General features: G+C 29.3%; 1 protein-coding gene across 1 annotated transcript; it reads left to right on the top strand.

Annotated features, from left to right (window-relative positions):
- The first annotated feature begins 14,768 nt into the window (after positions 1-14,768).
- On the top strand, positions 14,769-20,230 carry LOC123291589. Its single transcript, XM_044871925.1, has 6 exons — positions 14,769-14,811; positions 17,256-17,444; positions 17,549-17,896; positions 18,572-18,980; positions 19,498-19,922; positions 19,986-20,230. The coding sequence occupies exons 1-6, from the start codon at positions 14,769-14,771 to the stop codon at positions 20,228-20,230; spliced, it is 1,659 nt and encodes a 552-aa protein (XP_044727860.1).
- The last annotated feature ends 206 nt before the right edge of the window (positions 20,231-20,436 follow it).

Genomic DNA, 20,436 nt, shown 5'->3' with positions numbered 1-20,436 from the left:
ACATCAGATTGGACCTAATTCTTCGGGTTTCTTTAATAGCCAATTTAGATTATAAACGGTAAGAAATAGAATAACATTTTTGACTAGATAATTGATCCTCATAAAAAAACCAACATTTTTCATTTAAACCATTTTTTTCGAAAATCGTCAATTTTTTGAAGGAATGCGACTTAAAAATATGTCATTATTGCATTTAATCGAGAAAAAAAAAACACACTAAGTGCGAAAAAACACTTTAGGAAAAAGTTGTCCAGGGCAATAGAAGACATTCGCCTGTGTCGGTGACTTTGACTTACCATTTTGATTAACTTTAAGCGCAATTTTCTCCGAAAGCTAACGTTTTTCAAAAAAAAAGTTTTAATCAAAGATTATTAGTTTTTTTATGAGAATCGACTACCTAATTTAAAGTGTTATTTTATGTCTTACCGTTTATAATCTAAATTGGATATTAAATCAATCCATAAAAACTAGGTCCAATCTGATGTCAGAACAGGATATCCCCCATCAAACTTTACAGTTTTTTGTTTGTTTTAACTACAAAACGAGCTATTATCCATGATAGATTAAAATGACCCAACCTATATATGTTGTATATTATATCCCGTATAGAAAATGATGATTCGTATTTATGGGTTATGTTTCAAATAAAGTCACATAATCCGAGCATACGATATTTTAACACATATATACTTACTGTTACTGTATAGCTCTGGTGCAAAAATAGGGGTTTGATGTAATAGTCACATGTGAAACAGTAGACGAGCTTGAAAAATGAGTTTAAATGTTCTTACATGAATTATTCCTACAAGTTGTATCAAAAAAATACATCATGAAAATCCGAAAGAGACTGACAAAAAATATAAAAGAGGCAAATACATTCATTGTTGTATGTTGCGCCAAAAATTTGTCAGTTTTCGTCCATCAATAACACGCAAAATAACCTACTGCAAATGTTATGAAATTTTCCGAATATAGGTTAGGTTAGGTTATATTGGCTGTCCACGATGGACACATTTAGGCTATAGAGCCCATTGTGATACCATATATATGTGTTTTACCACCTTTCCGCTGATAATTTCATTTATCAGCTCCTCAATTTCAGAGGCTGAGTCCACCTCCTTGATGGATATACCTTGGACTACACCAATCCATCACAACTATTAATTTAAATCGAATCGAACCCGCTACCCTAAGCAACTGAGCTAATGTGGCGACCGAATATAAAAATTAAACGAAAATCTTTATTGAATAAAATATCCAAAGTAGTGCCTGAAATTTAGACTAGTCTTTTCTTCCATTTTTTGTAGAAATGATACCTTCTATTTGTAGATGTGATCAATTCTGAAATTTTAGACAGAATTGAAATTTTTGACTTCTCAAATGGATTAGTTTGGAATAAGCTATAAAAATTTTCCTGTAAAACACGCACTTTTGAATCCAGTAGTAGTACTTAAGTGAAATACTAAAACAATTTTTTTAATTAAGGTGAAAGATGAAAATCAAATTTTCTCTGTAAGACGTTTTGAAATACGGTATAATTATATTTCATACACAGTTAGACAATATTTAAAATTAATTTTCACATTTTCCAAGATTAAATAGTAACACAGGGTGATTGATTAGCTTTACAACAAGCTTTGGTAAGATAGGAATTCAAAATATACAACGAAATTTGTTTTTTTAATCTCGAAAAGTACCTACGGAAGCGGAGTTGGAAAATTAAAGTAATTTTTGTGTGTTTAATTTTCAAAAGTATAATTTGAAAATTTAAAACTAACTTTTTATTTAAAATATTTAGTAGCTAATAAGCCACTATAGATGACTGTCAGTTAAACTTTGATAGTACGTAACTTTAGAATGAAATGTCGTATTTACCTAATTACTACATCAAATGCCATCTATGAACAGTAATCAGTAGCTAATACAAAGATCAGAATCACTTGGTTAATAGTTATTTGTACAGCTATAATTATTATTACATAGGTGTCGTTTTTTCGATTGAAAAAAGTTTAATTTTCCTAGGTTACGGTGTTATATCTGTAGCTGTATTCATATCATGTTGCAACGCGAATATAGAAGTTTTGACTTCAAAAACTAGTTATACCAAACTTTTAAATTTTTACTTCTGTCGGCAGTTCTCTCTGTGCTTATCATTTTTTCCCCTACCTAAGCTATCACATTGTATATTATATACTTTATTCTTTACGATTTTCCTTTTCTTAATATCTCTTTGTATATATACATAGAAGGAAATAGATTTTTCACTTAATTATATTTCACAATCTATTCAAACAACATTTTAAAGGTGTTATTAAAATTTATTAGTTTCATTTTGAAACTATTAAAACCTTATGATATCCGTGTTAAATTAATTTATAATACATACATTAAATTATTAAATATCTGTATACATTTTATGATTATTAATTTCATAATTTTGTAATTTATTTTATGAGTTGTGATTTTTGATACTATGAAATGAGATTGTTTCTAATATTTTATTATTCAAAACCAGAATGCAGAATGAGTTCATATAATTCTATTTTCTGATTAACAATTACGGATTTACGTTATTAAGGTATATACGTTAATACTTTGCGAAAGTTTTATAACTGTCTAAAACTCTTAACGTGATTTCTATATTCCCAAACCATGAACAATAGAACACAAAGGAATTAGAAAAACTAGAAGTGTTAACCTACATTCTCGGGATACACCTATGTGTAATATTTCACAATTCTAGACTAGAAACACGGATCTAATCCAAATTATATTTCTATCAAATCCAAATTTTATCCAATTTTGATAAACGAAGTATGTAATCCTACTAAATTTGGGTCATACTTTTCATATTTGTGATCAAAATTAACCTAGCTCTAATAGATTTCATGAATGTGGAGCTTTGGTCCCGGAATTAAGCACAAAGGTGATAGCTAGCGAAAAATTGACATCACAGCTGAAAAGAATGGCCCAAAATTAGTGGGTTTCAAAAAAAATTCCAATAATATCGGATCAAATTTGCCTATGTTATCAAAAAAATCGAATTTATATACCGAAATTATATATTTTTTAACTGTTGGGTTGGGTTGGGTTTAAAACAAAAAATTTAATTTGTGCTCTATCACATCCAAATTTTATCCAATTTTGATAAACGAAGTATGTAATCCTACTAAATTTGGGTCATACTTTTCATATTTGTGATTAAAATTAATCTAACTCTAATAGGTTTTTAGAATGTGGAGTCCTGGTCTCGGAATAAAGCTCATAAGTGATAGCTAGCGAAAAATTCACATCACAGCTGAAAAGAATGGCTCAAAATTAGTGGGTTTCAAAAAAAAATTCAATAAAATCAGATCAAATTTGCCTGTGTTAACAAAAAAATTGAATTTTTTTACTTTATGACGTCATCAGAATCCAAAAAAAATTTAATTTTGCTCTATCACATCCAAATTTTATCCAATTTTGATAAACGAAGTATGTAAACCTACTAAATTTGGATCATACTTTTCAAATTTGTGATCAAAATTAACCTAGCTCTAATAGATTTCAAGAATGTGGAGTCCTGGTCGTGGAATTAAGTTTCCAATAAGATCGGATCAATGACTTTTTGTAATAATTTATTTTAATGAGCGCATTTTACATGATTCTTTACTTACTTTTTGTTTTGCGTATAAAACATACGTTTTGTTTTGCGCCTCTATTTCTTATGCGCCGGTGGCGGGTGCCTCCTTTGCCACGCCTTAGTTTCGGACCTGTTGATATCCAAAAATTGTTTTCTTATTAATCGTCTACATTCGTAAAGTTGTAACAAAATTCATCATCAAAGTTGAAAATAAAGTACAAATAATTTCAACCACAAATCTAAACTTGCCTTGGTGCTCGTTTAACCTTAAATATTCCTTAAAATTTGAATATAGCATACTAATAAAATATTTTAATGAACTCTGTAATGATTTCTATAAAACCATAGTCAAAAGCAAATTAATGAAGGTCATTTTTGGTTCGTAAGTAAATATTTACTTAAAACAACATAATATACCAACTATTAAAATGAAATAAATAGAAATTGATTGATTCCAATTGATGAAGGAATGAATGAAAAGTAACCGGTTGACAAGAGTGAACAAAATTTATGCGTCCAATATCGATAAAACTCAGTATATAAGGTAATTTTGGCCTAAAAAATACAAAAATCGTGTGCATTTGATGACTGGTCGAATAGTTTTTGAGATACAGGCTAAAATCGATCAAAATATTGCGATATCTCAGAAACTCTGCATACAATCATTAAATTAACTTGATTTTTATACTTTTTGGATCAAAATTACCCCATCCACCGAGTTTCATCCCATTCCAAAACAAAAATTTTTTTCCCGTTTTTCTCGATTTTTTCAAAGGGGTCCCTTAAAAAAATTGCAAAAAATCGAAAAATTTTTTTATCTCCAATTTCGATAAAACTCAGTATATAAGGTTATTTTGACCCAAAAAGTACAAAAATTGGGTGCATTTCATGGCTGGTCGAATAGTTTTTGAGATACGGGCTAAAATCGATCAAAATATTGCGATATCTCAGAAACTCTGCATCCAATCATTAAAATGACCTGATTTTTATACTTTTTGGATCAAAATTATCCCATCCACCGAGTTTCATCAAATTCCAAAACAAAAATTTTTTTCCCGTTTTTCTCGATTTTTTCAAAGGGGTACCCCTTAAAAAAATTGCAAAAAATCGAAAAATTTTTCTAACCTCCGATTTCGATAAAACTCAGTATATAGGGTAATTTTGACCCAAAAAGTACAAAAATAGGGTGCATTTGTTGACTGGTCGAATAGTTTTTGAGATACGGGCTAAAATCGATCAAAATATTGCGATATCTCAGAAACTTTGCATCCAATCATAAAATTAACCTGATTTTTATACTTTTTGGATCAAAATTACCCCACCCACCGAGTTTCATCAAATTCCAAAACAAAAATTTTGTTCCCGTTTTTCTCGATTTTTTCAAAGGGGTGCGTGCCCCTTAAAAAAATTGCAAAAAATCGAAAATTTTTTATTATCTCCAATTTCGATAAAAGTCAGTATATAAGGTAATTTTGACCCAAATAGTAAAAAAATTGGGTGCATTTGATGACTGGTCGAAAAGTTTTTGAGATAGGAGCTAATATGATCAAAATTACCTTAAAAGATAGGTCATCGAACATTGAATGAAATTATACATTATATAATATTACGATTTACTATACTATTAATTTAATATATAAGGTTAAATTAATGAACAATCTAAATTAACCAAAAGTAATATCTCATCAAATATATATTTAAGTGTCTGTGGGTCTGTGTCTGTTCGTCGGTCGATGTCTATCGATGTCTTCTACTTCATCTTCTTCTATATATTATATCCATTTATTATATAGTTTAATAAGATACAGTCAAGTATACATACAGTATAGATATATTTATATTAAAATGCTTTAGGGAATACTGGAATAGCTTGAGAATAAGGTAATTATATATTTTACAACCGTTTATAAATGTATATATTGTTTTATTATAATCAATTTACTGAATGTAGGAGGAGTTAAGGCGAATACGGACAATAGACACTTCCAATAAATTTTTCGATGTACCAAAAACACGTCGAATCTATTGTAGGAACCCAAAAAATGATTCCTATAATAAAATATTTACATTTAAAAATTTTTTACAGTAAATATACTCGCTTAAAAAAATGTGACATTAAAACACTTCAGAATCGTGTGCCATGAATCATGACGTCATCTGTTATGACAAATCATAGTATACCAAAGAGTTTATACAACTAGAGAACGCCAGGACCCAATCCTTGCGATATGATGAATGAGAAAGAAGACTGTCAGTGAGTTCAAAAATTTGAACTCTAACATTAAATTTTAAATTTATCGAACGACTTAAAAACGGTTTCGATAGCTTAGATGACATTTTTTAAGATTAAAAAAACGGGTAAAAAATTTTTTGGAAGTGTCTTGAATTTGTTTGCAAATATTGGGCAATATTTTGATGTTTTTACAGCTTAGAATTGTACCACATTAGACCACAACAGTAAGTTACTTAAACACTTCAGTAGCATTACTTAAACCTTTTAAAATTATCAATCGATAAAAATTCATAAAAAATATGACTCATCTGGATATCAGATAGGTGAAAACCGACCTTATACCGTCTCTTAGTCCGTTATTCCACCGCATATTCCACCTTATCATGTTTCAATTTGCATTAAATTTAACTTAATACTTTCTGTACTTAGCAATAAAGTTTTCTTGATTATCTGGAAGGTGGATTGTAAAATTTAACAAAAAGGTTTTCAATGTAAATCTATTTTACTTTACTCTTATTATAGAAATGTTTCGTATTTCATTTCATTAGACAAAAACTTATTTATGATCTGTCTGACTTTGAATTGTTCATACAGTATTTATTAATATAAATCTATCGTTGAGTGAAAATAATCTTAGATATGTTTATAAAATTGTTGGAAAAATTTAATATTCTTTGATTAAAGTTTCTATAAAATATATTATAAATTATTTACTATTGCTCTGAAAAGACTTGTCAAGTTGGTTATTTTCTAATTAATGTAATTAGTTTCTCGAGACATAAGAAGAAACTTGATCGGTATTTTCAATCGAAACAACAAATCATAATTAAAGTTACAAGCAAAAAAAAATGTGCTTTATATATTTTGTTTTCTCAATATAAAATGGTTCTTAACTTACCCACGAAAAATTATTTAACCTTAAGAATTTCTCAAAATGGGGATAAATCATTTTGCATCTTTAAAAGTATTTTGAGAAATTTAAGAGCAAGAAAGTGATACAAAAAAACAAAATCACCAGGAAATCACAACTTTTGTATTTCATTTGTTTTTTTTTAATACAAAGTTTTCAAGTTTTTCGTGAAAAGATTTTTAATGCGTAGTAAACAAAATTAGTTCCAGAGATAATAAATTCCAATCCAAAAATGCCAATGCGCCCGTACATCCTTAATACCTCATGTAATAAATGCAAGGTTGCTAGGGATTTGGGTCTCTAGCATCCATACTAAGTGAAATGTATCAACATATACGACACACGTCAAGCTTTATAAGCACACACATACACATGCCGAAGACACTTATTTGATTTATTCATTTGTCGATCTTTAAAATGTTTTAGATGAATTGATTTCACTAGGGAATAATCAAATAGAGATTATTATGGTTTTATTATATGTATAACTAATTATACTATAGAAATGAGTTTTAATATCAATCTAAAAATATGATTTACTTTTTTTACTGAATGACTAGCGAAGGTATCATCGCTTAAAGTGCCTTTTTTTATCAGCTTACCGGCAAAATCGGAAAAATTTACTTTATTTAAACTAAATTATCTCAAACTAAAAACGAAGATATTCCCGTGAATCCTTCACGTATGAAAGATTACTGATATAGGTTCACATTTAGATGATTGTAAACCAAGAGTATTGTAAAAAAGTTTTCACGGTATATACATATAAACCAAATACATTATTTGTAGTCAAGTAATGAGTTATTTATAGCTTTACAATACCACGCAACTACAAAAATATATAATATGTTGTGTGCAAGTGCTACTTATAAATTAGATAATATAGATATCTCACTTCAATCATTAATACTCTAACTATAGTCGTCTCTGTTCATCAAATGATGAATCTTCGATGAAGTCATAATTAAATTAAAATTTTGTTCTTATATCATCGACAACCTTATATTTTTATGGTATTATTATAAACTACAAAACTGTTTAAATATTTTAGATAGTTTTTTATCACACTCTCTAGATTTTTTGATATAGAAATATCCAATTGAAAAGGATAACCTATATGATTAATCAATTTTTCAGCCAACTTTGAACGATAAAATAATAATAAAGAGCCCGATGACCTAGAAATTTTTTGTGATTTTTGGAAACTTGGTTAATCAAAAAATGTATTTATAAAGTTTTATTGAAATCCCTAGTATTATTCAATCCTTAATCCTTAAACAACCGTTATATTAATGAAATATAATTAAATAATTAAAATTAGCAGCATAAAATTCAATTATGGCATTTTCAATGAGAAAAGAAAAATAGAGCAAAATATATGTTTCCATACCAAAAAAAATAATCTCTTTTAGTTTATAATATTCAAAATTAATAAATAAAATTTGTAATGTATTCTATTGTGAAAATATAATCGATTTCATTCGAATTTTCGATAATAGAATAAATCTGAAAAAAATTTGTCCTTTCAATTAATCATCATTGATTTTAAATGAAACGAATGGTATCTAAAAAATTTCCGGTTATTTTTTTTTTTGTTACATTTTTTTACCTTTTATCATACAAACAATGAACTGGTGTATGTCATACATCGTCAATTTTCTGATATAGAAATTTCGTCGTCGAAATATATATATATACAAATAGTTTCTATATACTATTATATTATTATATATCATTCGATTGAAACCTATTCAATTATTATTCGGAAATCAACCATGTCGAAGTTATTGCCTATAATAGGATAGGTTTGATAAGGTCAAAAATAATTGTAAATAATTTTATACAGAATGTTTAAAGTTTTATTTTGAATTCTCCTAAAATTAGATGAATCCAAATACTCTTATTTCAGTTACTTGTCGATTCTAGTATTATATTCAATTCAATTCAATTCATTCATTCTTTTTTTTTTAAATACAAATGTTGAACAGAACATGCCATCAAAAGGGATATACAGCTATGGCTGACTTTGTTAGGAATTATCTCGGTATTAACCTTTGTGCAAACCATAGAAAACCATAGGTAGGATTGCCAGCACCAGATACAAAATGTCAAATGCCTCTCGAGTATTACTCATAGTATGATTCGGTTGAGGATTTGGAATAGAAGTGTTACTTAGATGCTGTACATAAAAAATTAAACTGTAAATTAGATAAATCAAACTAAAATATGTTCTCAGTTGAATAGATCCATATATATTATAAATGTGAAAGTAAAGCTGTTCGTTTGTTTGTTTGTGTGTTTGTTAGGCTTTCACACAAAAATTAATTAATGGATTTGAATGAAATTTAACAATTATATAGCACATAAACACTGTGAAACGTCAAAATTCCCCTATCTTTAAATATGTCCTTGCAACTTTTAGTCTGTTTTAGAAATATTCCAAACGAAATGATCGATTAGAAGTTTGAATGATAAATAAGCAACAGAGATTTTATATCAAATCTGTTTTTCATCACTGTTATCTAAAAACAAACTCCTGACCAAACTACCAGAAAAGATATACGAAACCGAAAAATTGTGAACAAAGAAAAACTTTTTTGGTTTCTTATCGCTGTGTCTCTCCACAAAAAACACCATGTATATTTTACGCAATATATTATACAAAAAATACAAAGAATAAAAGAAAGTAAAGTATATACCTTATTGTCCAATATACAACATATATATTTCTGGAAAAACATGCTTAATAATGTCTTTTTAACAGTGTTTTCCTTTTTTCGAATTTATTTGTAGGGAATTTATTATATCCTAGAGTACAAATTTTTTGAAATGAAAATATCTTTCAATTAAATCAGTCAACAATTTTTTTGAACATATTTTTAATTATATAACTATTCAACCAAAAACTAATTCAAATTTGAATAATTCATAAATTCAAGCATTTCATTTTCACTATGCAGTTAAAATAAAAAAAATCGCACATTTCTACACATGGACTGTACAACAAATGAAATTTACAAAATTTAAAAAACCCCCGACCAATGCGATTTTTTCCTTGTAAACCGATTTTTGGAAACTTAGCTATAAAATGTTTTCAATCAAGGCGTTTCTACCGTTTTGGGGTACGATGCCACTAAGAAACAAACAGACGCACAGATACACACTTTAAACTTATAACACTCCTTAAATCAATATCAAAGTGATGGTTAAGGACATCAGATGAGATGAAAAGGATACTTAGAGAGCTATCATATTTTGGGACAAATTTTTGGAAATATTTTAATTGAAATTGAAATATTTGAGTTGACTTTGTTCTTTTGAATTATTGTTTTGAATTACCTAATTATTTTACCATTTCACTTTTCGAAATGAATTGAGCCAGGTTTATTTGACCATTCATTTCCATAGTAATTATTTATATATGTTAAAATTATGTCATTCCAAACTGAATCGATTTTGAAGATCATCGCCCAGTTTTTAGCTTTTTCGGGTACGGAAAACTCAGCTCGCACTTGAAACATAAAATTAAAATCGGCTCATCCGTTCAGGCGTTGCCACAGACAGACAAACACACAGACACACACACACACACACACACACAAATATATTCATATCAGTATCAAAAAAGTACTCTTGTGATTTTTTCTCTAGGCTTTTCTCTTCTAAAATGTGTTATTTTTTCAATCTCAGAGGGAATGCATGTAGCTAACGCAGCTCCTGCCCTAGGATTTTTTAATTTTTACAGAAGTATAGTATATCTATTTTTAATATCAATGAAGTTTGGTGCAAACAGATAGATGCAGAGATTTGGGCTGATATCTATATGAAAGCCTAAAAAGATTTTTAAAAAAAATTGCTAAACACAGTCTATTGCACATAATTTTTGATTTTTCCGGCTTAAATTTTTAAACAAGCAACAACAAAAAACCCATAAAAAAAGCAATGAAAAATTGAATTGCAGTATTTTAAGTAGTTTACATCATAAAAGTTTATCGAATTAACCTCGCTGTAACATACGAAAAAAATAACAGTCCTGATACTATAGGTCATACATATACGATATATATATTTTTGAGTTATATGATAATAGGAAAAGGCCAGTTTACGACAGGCACTAAACACATTCATCATTGTCACAAAAAAAAAGACAAATGATGTATGTTTTTGTATATATAATATCAACTAAACCAAAACTATATATGAAAAATTTATTTTATGTATACGTAGGTATATTTATACACATACCTACCTGCGATCGGACCATTTTAGGTGGTTCAATATGTTATTTTGGTCAAATTCGTGTAGAATTGTACAGTATGTTTAACAGGAAATACAAGAAATAAATTTTATCAATAGCTAGAGTACTTTTCGGTAGTGAAAGATAAATTATGAAATTAAATATTCTGATTTTGAGTCATAAAAGCACATAATTGTTTTATTATATTAAAATTAAAATTCGTAATTTTCCATTAAATTAACTTCCAAGAGGAAGTTAATTTAATGGGGGGCCGATTTTGAAAATCTCCAGTTTTACATATTTCCGTGGTTTCAAGGCCGCAATCTACGAATCAAACCTTTTCAATGTGATGTCTGTGTGTATGTGTGTTTACGTTTGTGCGTATGTTCGTATGTTCGTTCGGATTCTTTCGCCTTGATTATCTCGCGAACTAGTTATGACATTAACACGTGACTGGGCTTGTTTGACACGTAATCGCGTATTTAAGAACTGAAAGAGTTTTTAGCAGAATTAGTTGAAGCGATTTTTAATGGTTATAAAAAAACTGGAAAAAGTGGATAAAAGACATCATTTATCTATGGAGATAATGATCGTTCCAGCATAAGTTACAGTACATGTTTGAAGAATAATCTATGAAGGCTTTTTTTTAAATGTTTTTCCCGCTTGCCTCTGGGAAGTTAGTCGTGTGGACTACACGGATCGAACTCACACGACTTCAGTACCACACCGAACTATATACTGCTTATAAATTTCTACTTATAAATTTTGATCTGAATTTCTTATGTACACACTATGTACAAATTACTACCTACAGAATACCACTCGTAGAACTACGATACTCTACGTTTTACGATATTTGTGAATTGACTAAATTTATTGTTAGTAGTATCATCAATAACCATGTTTATCAAAACACTATGAGCCTACAAACTTTGTAATGATTTTAATACAATAACATTTGTGCATTAACAATAACAATACTTTGTTGAACGAATCAACAAATTGTTACCACCTCGTTCATCGTCCTTCAGGGTGATTTTTCACCCTTATATTTCGAGCACGGAATGGAAAATTGTAAAACGCGAAACCAAATATCCGCTTATTTTTGGAAGAAATGAAAATACAATATTTAGTTTTTTTGTGGAGACGTCTTCTTGGTTAAACAAGGGCTAGGAGATAGTGTTTATTTATTCACAGACGGCTTCTACGTGATCAAGGTAATCGTATAACATAATGCTTATTGCGGTTCAAATGTCGGTTTTCCACTAAGCGGACAAACAAAAACAAAACTGAAACTCGTGTCGAACAAAACAAAAGTGCAACTGTTTACAAACTTTTTGAAGACTGACCATATTTATGGTCACGTGACTTTTGCGACTTATGAGACAGCATTTCTACTATCAAAATAAACGATTGTACACAAATTCAGCGCATTTCGTTAGATTCGCAGGTTAATTACGACTAAAATGATCGGGTTAATTATGATGTCAACAGAATTTTTAATTCAATGCAGTTTCTTACGAAGCTTGCGAAAATCGTCTATTTGTAAAAATGGTTCAATAACCGTGGACCTATATTAAGAATTTTCCTAACGTAATAGAGCTGAACTTATGAAAAAAAGCTGTTATTTTTAAGTTTCTAAGACATGTTTTTTTTTATCATTTTTCCTCCACGCTAAAAATTATAAATTAATTAAACAAACTAAAAGTAAATAAAATTGAAATCCTTTTCAATTTCATTTCAATTAACTTCAATTTATACGTATGCATACAAAAAAAAAGTCCTTTGTCTAGTATTAGTCCTTACGAAATAAATTATTACTGCTTGAATGAATACATTTTTTCAATTAAACTTTTTCAAACAATTTTCGTTTTTTTTTTTTTTTTTTTTTTTTGTCGAACCGTAAATGATAAAACTTTTTATGTTCTAACTCACTCCCTCTCACATAAATTAATTAGTTGTAATAATGTTTATCCCTCTTTATTCATTTATTGACAATAAATATACACATTTTTCTATGTGTAGGTATAGTTACAGTAATGGTTAGTAATTAACATTGTAAAATGTTTTTGGAAAAAACAGTTTTGAACGAATTCGTAACGTCTATATGTGCTACTTCCACATAATAATCATAGCAAGAATAGAACCAAAACAAAACATTATCTGAAAATAGACACTTCTAGTAAATTTTTCTATGTACCAAAAACACGTCGAATCGATTGTAGGGACCCAAAAAATGATTCCTATAATAAAATATTTACGTTAAAAAGTATTTTACAATAAATATACTCGCTTAAAACAATTGTGACATTAAAACACTTCAAAATCGTGTGCCATGAATTATAACGTCATCTGTAATGACAATTCATAAAATACCAAAGAATTTATACAACTAGAGAACGCCAGGACCCGAAACTTGCGATATGATGAATGAGAGAGAAGACTGCCAGTGAGTTCCCCTGTGTCCTTGTCTAATCTATTTGTCATTGGCTACATATTGTTTAAAATAGTAAAAAACAATTTATGGAATATTATTTAATACATTTAAAGTTATTCAAAAAGTAGAAACGTCAAAAGAAACTTTATTTACATACCAAACACAATATAAACAGTTTAATTTTTAATAAAATTAACTAAAAGCTTTATTGACTTTTATTTAAGGTAGTACCAGCATGAAATCACTTTTCGACAGATTTGGCCGAATTTTTTTTCTCGGGTTTATAATAGCTTTATTTATGAATTCCTAAAATTTCATAATTTTTGACCGTTTAGATCGCGAGATATTTAAAGACAAAATTCGCGATTTTGAGGGTCATGTCTCATTTAAAGCATGTAAAATGTCCGGTCTTTCCAACTATTTTTTATGATATTATTATATATTGAAGAAAAAGTAGAAAAAAATGTTTATACAATAAAATTCTAAAAAAAAAATTTAGAAATTAATTTTCACTTTCGAGATATTAATTTTGACGTAAATTGATCGAAATTGGGACGTTGGCATAATTATTTCCCATTTTAAACGGTCAAAATTTCTGAAACTTTGGGAATTAATAGTAAGCATTATTAAATTCTTAAATTTAATTTTTCGTTAAATTCTGTCGAAAAAAAAATTGTACCATTGCTTTAACATAGAAACTGCAAATACCATGCTGGAACATCCTTAAATGAAAATGCACTCTCATCTACCAAAATTAAAATATTTCTAAAAAAACAAATTGTTTACTTAGTATAAACTGCGGCCACATATTGGAGAATCTAATCTACAAATCTCCATATTAAACACTTTTTCATTTTTCGGAAAAAATAATACAAAACTGTATTATTATATAATCTCTTTGTACAAAACAAATATAATAGCAGACACAAAATCTATCCATCATATGATTATGACATATGACTATAACAAGGGCACAGGGGAACTCACTAGCAGTTTTCTCTCTCATTCATCATATCTATCCACTTACAAGCTAGCAGTTTTCTGGCGTTCTCTATGTATATAAACTCTTTGGATTCAAAACCAATCATGAAAGATGTTTATATTACCTTACAAAAATTTGAACTTTTCATTAAATTTAACATTTAAGACAAAAATAAGCGGGAAAAAGATATTTTTTTGAAGTGTCTATTATAAAGAAAATTCAAATTCGAATATTGACTTTATGATATGAACTCTAGTCCTTATAATTTCCCTCAAAATAATATACATTTTTCGAAGTAAAAAACCACCATTAAATCCATTGTACTTATTTTTCTATCCATATGCTGAATGCTTAATAATACTCATTTACATAAAATAGAAGAAGAATATGGTAATTTGAATGGGATGTAATAAGCAAATGTACTATACTAGAGTCAAAGAATAGTCTATATATGGAGGTTAAAGCTTACATTATGTTATAGATAGGTATACATTATGTATAGGTATTAAAATTATTATTATTTATGTAAATTACATTTTAACCCCAATTTATTATTCATTATCAAAAACTTCAGTACTAAAAATTTTTAGACCATGTAAATATGAAATATAAATAGTATATTAAGTCCCAAGTTTGTAACGCTTAAAAATATTGATGCTACAAAAAAAATTTTGGTATAGGTGTTCATAGAATTATCTAATCAATCCATTTTCGGTTGTCCGTCCGTCTGTCCATCTGTCTGCCAATACGATAACTCAAAAATGAAAAAAGATATCAAGCTGAAATTTTTACAGCGCACTTAGGACGTAAAAAGTGAGGTCGAGTTCGTAAATGAGCAACAGGTATCAATTCGGTCTTGGGTCCGTAGGACCCATCTTGTAAACCGTTTAAGATAGAACAAAAGTTTAAATGTAAAACATGTTCCTTATCAAAAAATAAACAACTTTTGTTTGAAACATTTTTTCGTAAACATCACTGTTTACCCGTAAGAGTGCAAATTATATAGTATGTATTATATTGGAATATAAGTTATATATGGGTGACATGTATGTATGTGTAATGTGACAGAGTAATCAACACTGTCTATACATAGTATTTCAACAATTAACTCAGTCAATTGTTTGTTTTCTCTTGTTTTATTTTGGTCTAAGGTGATTATCTTTTTTTTTAACTTTTTTTTTCAATTGATCGTTAATGAAAATGGTCACCAAATTATTTCGTCAATTTTTTCATATCACAACAAGTTATTTTTTTTCGCTTCATAAAATCGATAATAACTTACCCAATTATTTTGAAAAATCCTCCTAATGATAAAAAAAAAACCTTCCCTTATGAGTGTGTAATCGAATGTAATAAAAAGAATACATACAGTAAAATTAAATAGCTACAAGAAAAAAAGGGACTAAATGGTCACTTCACCATGTCCTGATAACATACAATTACTGAATATATTCCTATTTGTATGTAATCTATGTGAGTGCCCTTCATATTTGGTTTGTGTATATGCTTCGGATTTCCATTCTTTTTCATTTTATGATACGTAAGAGATGCATAACATTTTATGGGTTAGGTGTATGAGAAAATCTTAAACTTAATAGAATGATTTTAAAGTTTCTTTTATTTAAAATTGGCAATTTGGTGAAAATTATCGTCATTATCTCCATGTAGATTGATTGATCACGTACATTAGGTATCAAGTCTTTTTAAACTTACTAGCCCAATCGCCTGGTAGGTTTTGTTGATTTTTTTTGCGAATGGCTGAAAATACTTTTTTATGGTGTAATTTTGTGCGCTGATCACGAATTTTCATAGACTCCAGCACTGCTTACTGTGTTATTTCTGATGCAAACCGGCTTAGTGGCCGTTTCGACTTAAACCACAATCGACTTTACTCGTTTGGCTACTGACTGGGAGGTTGCGTGTTCGAATCCAGACAGCGGCAGTCTGATAAATTATAATTATCATATTCATCTATAGAAAAATACATTATCGGCGAGTAACATGGGCTGTATTTTAATTTCAAAAAAATTAGGGTATCAAAAAATTAAAACTAATGAAATTGTGAACAACGGGTGGGAGGGGATAAATAAAAGCAAGGGAAATGAAAATTATAATGAGGTAGTCGTTGTTTTTAAAGTTCGAACTGTCCAGCAAAGCAGGTAGGTAATTTCTGAAGCCATATGTACTTTTCTTCACTATAGTCACGACAGTCTTCACAAGTCGCCAGTGATTTCATACGATTTCAATTTCATACGAATTTCGATTTTCGAATTTCAGCGATTTCGATTTCATACGAAAGAAAACCATTAGTCAATACGTTGATAGGTACCAACTAACGATAGCTACATTTTAGTTAGGTATGATTAAAAAAATTGCTCTTTAATTTGAATTTGCGAAAATTTTTTAATTATAAGCCACTATATTTCAATATAAAACACGGAAAATAATCATCCTCTTTATATCACATATTTATAGAGGATATAAAATCCCTACTGATATTATTAAGTCAATTGCCAACAATCGAATAAAAAATATCCTTTTTCGCGTGTTTCTACAAAAAGGTATGACACATATATTTTGGTACCAATCCTTATATTATTTTCGTGTTTATTTATGAAAAATATAAATCTATGCGGCAATACAATGTCTGTGTAAATGACATAATCAGTATATTTTTAAGATTTTTCGATTAATACCGCATGTTATCAGTTTCAAAATAAAATTTAAGGCATTTAAATAATTTTGTCATTTGATTTCAATTCACTCGTTTTACTTAAATTTCTTTCTACGCTATTAATTTCTTATTTCTAACAATGGATTTTTCTCATTTCCAGAACGACTTAATGTATTATATGAGCGTAATTGGACACGACTCGTCCATGAACAACTGCGAAAATTCGAATCAAGTATTGTAGCTGCAACCAAAGTGGAAGGTTTCAATACACATGATTTATTAGAACAGGAACGCCATTGGTCATTTACTGGATCGTTATTATATTCTGTTACAATTATAACAACAATTGGTAAGTTTAGGAGGGCAAGCATAGTCTTTTAAAGTAACCAAACTGTTATTACAACAGACCAATTGATTAGTCAAAAAATTACTTCAAATTGGCTTTATTTTTAGGTTATGGTAATTTAGCACCAAAAACACCAGAAGGAAAAATTGTAACAATGTTATATGCCTTAATCGGTGTACCATTGATGCTGGTATGCCTATCAAGTTTGGGTGCATTATTAGCCGATACGTTTCAATTTATTTACTCTTTTTTATGCTGTGTGCCATGTACAACTGCGACAAAAGCAAAATCATCCAAAAAGAATTTAGCAGCCACATCACATAATCAGAACAAAAGTAAACGACATAAAGAAAACGAGAAGGGTTACGTTCATACATATCAAAAAGCACCAATAATTAGTAGTACATCGCCCAGTCCACGGCATTTTAATCATCATACTTTAAGGAGAAGTCGCGGTAAGTTCATTTTTTTCTCAAAATTAAGTTGACTGCGGTTCAAAGGTAGCACAGGCCTGAAGTTCAATTTGTGAACTGCAAGATACTTCTTAAAGAGGATATCTTAAAAAACGCCAACCTTAGATGGAAGCAGGAACGTACTTGTGATAATACAAGACAGATATGTTCTGAGTACAATAGCCGAAGTTCTTATATCACTTTCAAGGGATCTATTATCAAAATTATTGCGGCTATTACAGGCCACTGGGTAGGCACGCTGAGCGCCTGGGTCTGACAGTGTATCACGACTATTGCAGAAAATTTTCTCACGGCCCAGATCTTGCCATCAGGAGATAGACTTACGTAAGCCAGCCTTTCTTTGACGACCTCTTCGACCTTAAGTTCTTTGACGTAACTCCTGCTGCTCTTAAACCACCTCAAATGATTCATGGAGTAGGAGCCGGGGATAGGCCAAACTCTTTTTCGGTATTACAACAGGCCCTATTGTCTTAGTATGTCCCACTCCAGGACAGCCACCTAACCTAACTTAATCTAGTTGATTACAACAGATTGAACGATAATCGTAAAAGATTCCTAAAATAACAAAATTTTGTTCGAAAATACTTTTTGCGGGAACTGGTTTGAAATAATATTAGCAAAAGTTATGAATGGGTGTTCTTTTCGTTTCTTTTTTAGAGACAGTTATTGGAATCGGTGGCAGCGGACATTATCATGAAGAATTACGTGAAATATCAACATTTCCACGACGAACAATGTTAGCTACTGTAAATACAGCTGCATGTGGTCGACCTAAATTACAATCACGTGCATTAAGTACTGAATTGCATCAAATGACAACGAACATTGGCGGCAGTACAACAAACACGGGTGAAGCACACCATCTGTTAGCCGAGTGCACAGATTGTTCATCGACACCAGTGCATCTAGCATCGGCTACATCAACGCTACGACGTTCTAATATACCACCAACGCCACCTCCACCACGGCCACCACCAACGGTGGCACATCATATGTTAGTGGCATCAGGTGGTACACTAAGTACAACAGAAACAGATGATGGCGAGGATTTAGATGAAAATCAAAGGTTTGTATCCAAGTTTAGTTAAGTATATAGTACATCATACGAGCTTGATTATTCAATAGGTGTCCGCAAAGGAAGTCCAATTTCAAAATTATTTCTAAGAAGCTTTCTAAACTCTCGGGTTTGTGCTGCCAAATGATTTTCAAATGTCCATCTATCTGGGTCATATTTAAAAAAAATTTTTATAAAAAATAAACTTGTAATAACTTTGAGTAAAAATGCGAATTTTGTCACGAAAATCGGTATACGGGTATAAAAAACTACTCTAAACAACTTTTTCTTATAATTTTTTTCGATATCTCCAACCATTACCCTGTATGACTGTGCAAAATTTCAAATCGATATTCCTATAAATGACGAAAATATGAGGGTGTCTTTATCTTAAATGCGACACACTGTATATTTTAGAGCAATATTGCGTGTAATTTTTTTGGATTTTTAGACTATAATTTGTTCTATTGAATTTTTCCCGCCTATTTTAAATTATTGAATAATTTCAATAATTAATTTTCTTTTACAGTTCGTTATGTGCTCACGATACACCATCACGTATGCCATTAATATGGCGTAAAAATCATTCTCATCATCATCAAAACGATAACAACGGTGAATCATCATCAAAATCACGTAAATCATCAACCACACAAAATAAAAAGAATAATAATCACATATCAAAGAAACATAAAAATCGTTCAAAAAATTCATCAATAACAAAATCAATAACAAATAATCCAAAACGAACATTACATAATATTCCAATTGTTTTAGTATTATTAATATTAATTGCATACATATGTGTTGGTGCCTACTTTTTTGGTGAAATAAATACACAATGGACATATTTAGATGGTGTATATTTTTGTTTTACAACATTATCAACAATTGGTTTTGGTGATTTTGTTCCTGGTATTTTAAATAAACAATTGTCAACCACAACAAATAATAATGTTCAAAATCATAACAATCAAATAGCAACAAATAAAAATAAAGAGAATTATATAAATAAACATGGACAATATATTATATTAATTGCATGTTGTACATATTTATTAATTGGTTTAGTATTAATTGCAATGTCATTTAGTTTAATACAAGATGAGATTATATTAAAATGTCGTCGTACAGCAATTGCATTCGGTTTTTTAAATGAGAATAATCATCATCATCATCATTCATCATCAGCATCGAATCATCAAAAACATCATCATCGTAATTATTATGATGAACATTATCAACAGCGTCAGCATCACTGACAGTGGTTGTTGAAAGTGATTTTTTTTATGTAAAAAAGTTTTAATATAAAAAGAAAAAGAAGTTAATTTTATAAGTTTATTTTTTTACAAAGTAAAATATTTAGTGAGTGATCGATCGTAAATTATTGGACATCAAATGATTGCTTTCGTTGAAAAGGCCTTATTAAAAAAGTTTTTATACCATGTATATGAAATATATCAAGGTA

The sequence above is a fragment of the Chrysoperla carnea genome, chromosome 2 (genome assembly GCF_905475395.1).
Source record: "Chrysoperla carnea chromosome 2, inChrCarn1.1, whole genome shotgun sequence".
Classification (NCBI taxonomy): Eukaryota; Metazoa; Arthropoda; class Insecta; order Neuroptera; family Chrysopidae; genus Chrysoperla; species Chrysoperla carnea.
This window is presented reverse-complemented; position numbering and strand designations above follow the sequence as displayed.

Bases quoted from the DNA above. Each gene is read 5' to 3' on its own strand.
- LOC123291589 (XM_044871925.1), top strand. From the start codon at position 14,769: ATGCTTAATAATACTCATTTACATAAAATAGAAGAAGAATATG. The intron at 14,812-17,255 runs GTAATTTGAATG...TCTCATTTCCAG, and splicing joins TAAAATAGAAGAAGAATATG to AACGACTTAATGTATTATAT. The intron at 18,981-19,497 runs GTTTGTATCCAA...TTTCTTTTACAG, and splicing joins GATTTAGATGAAAATCAAAG to TTCGTTATGTGCTCACGATA.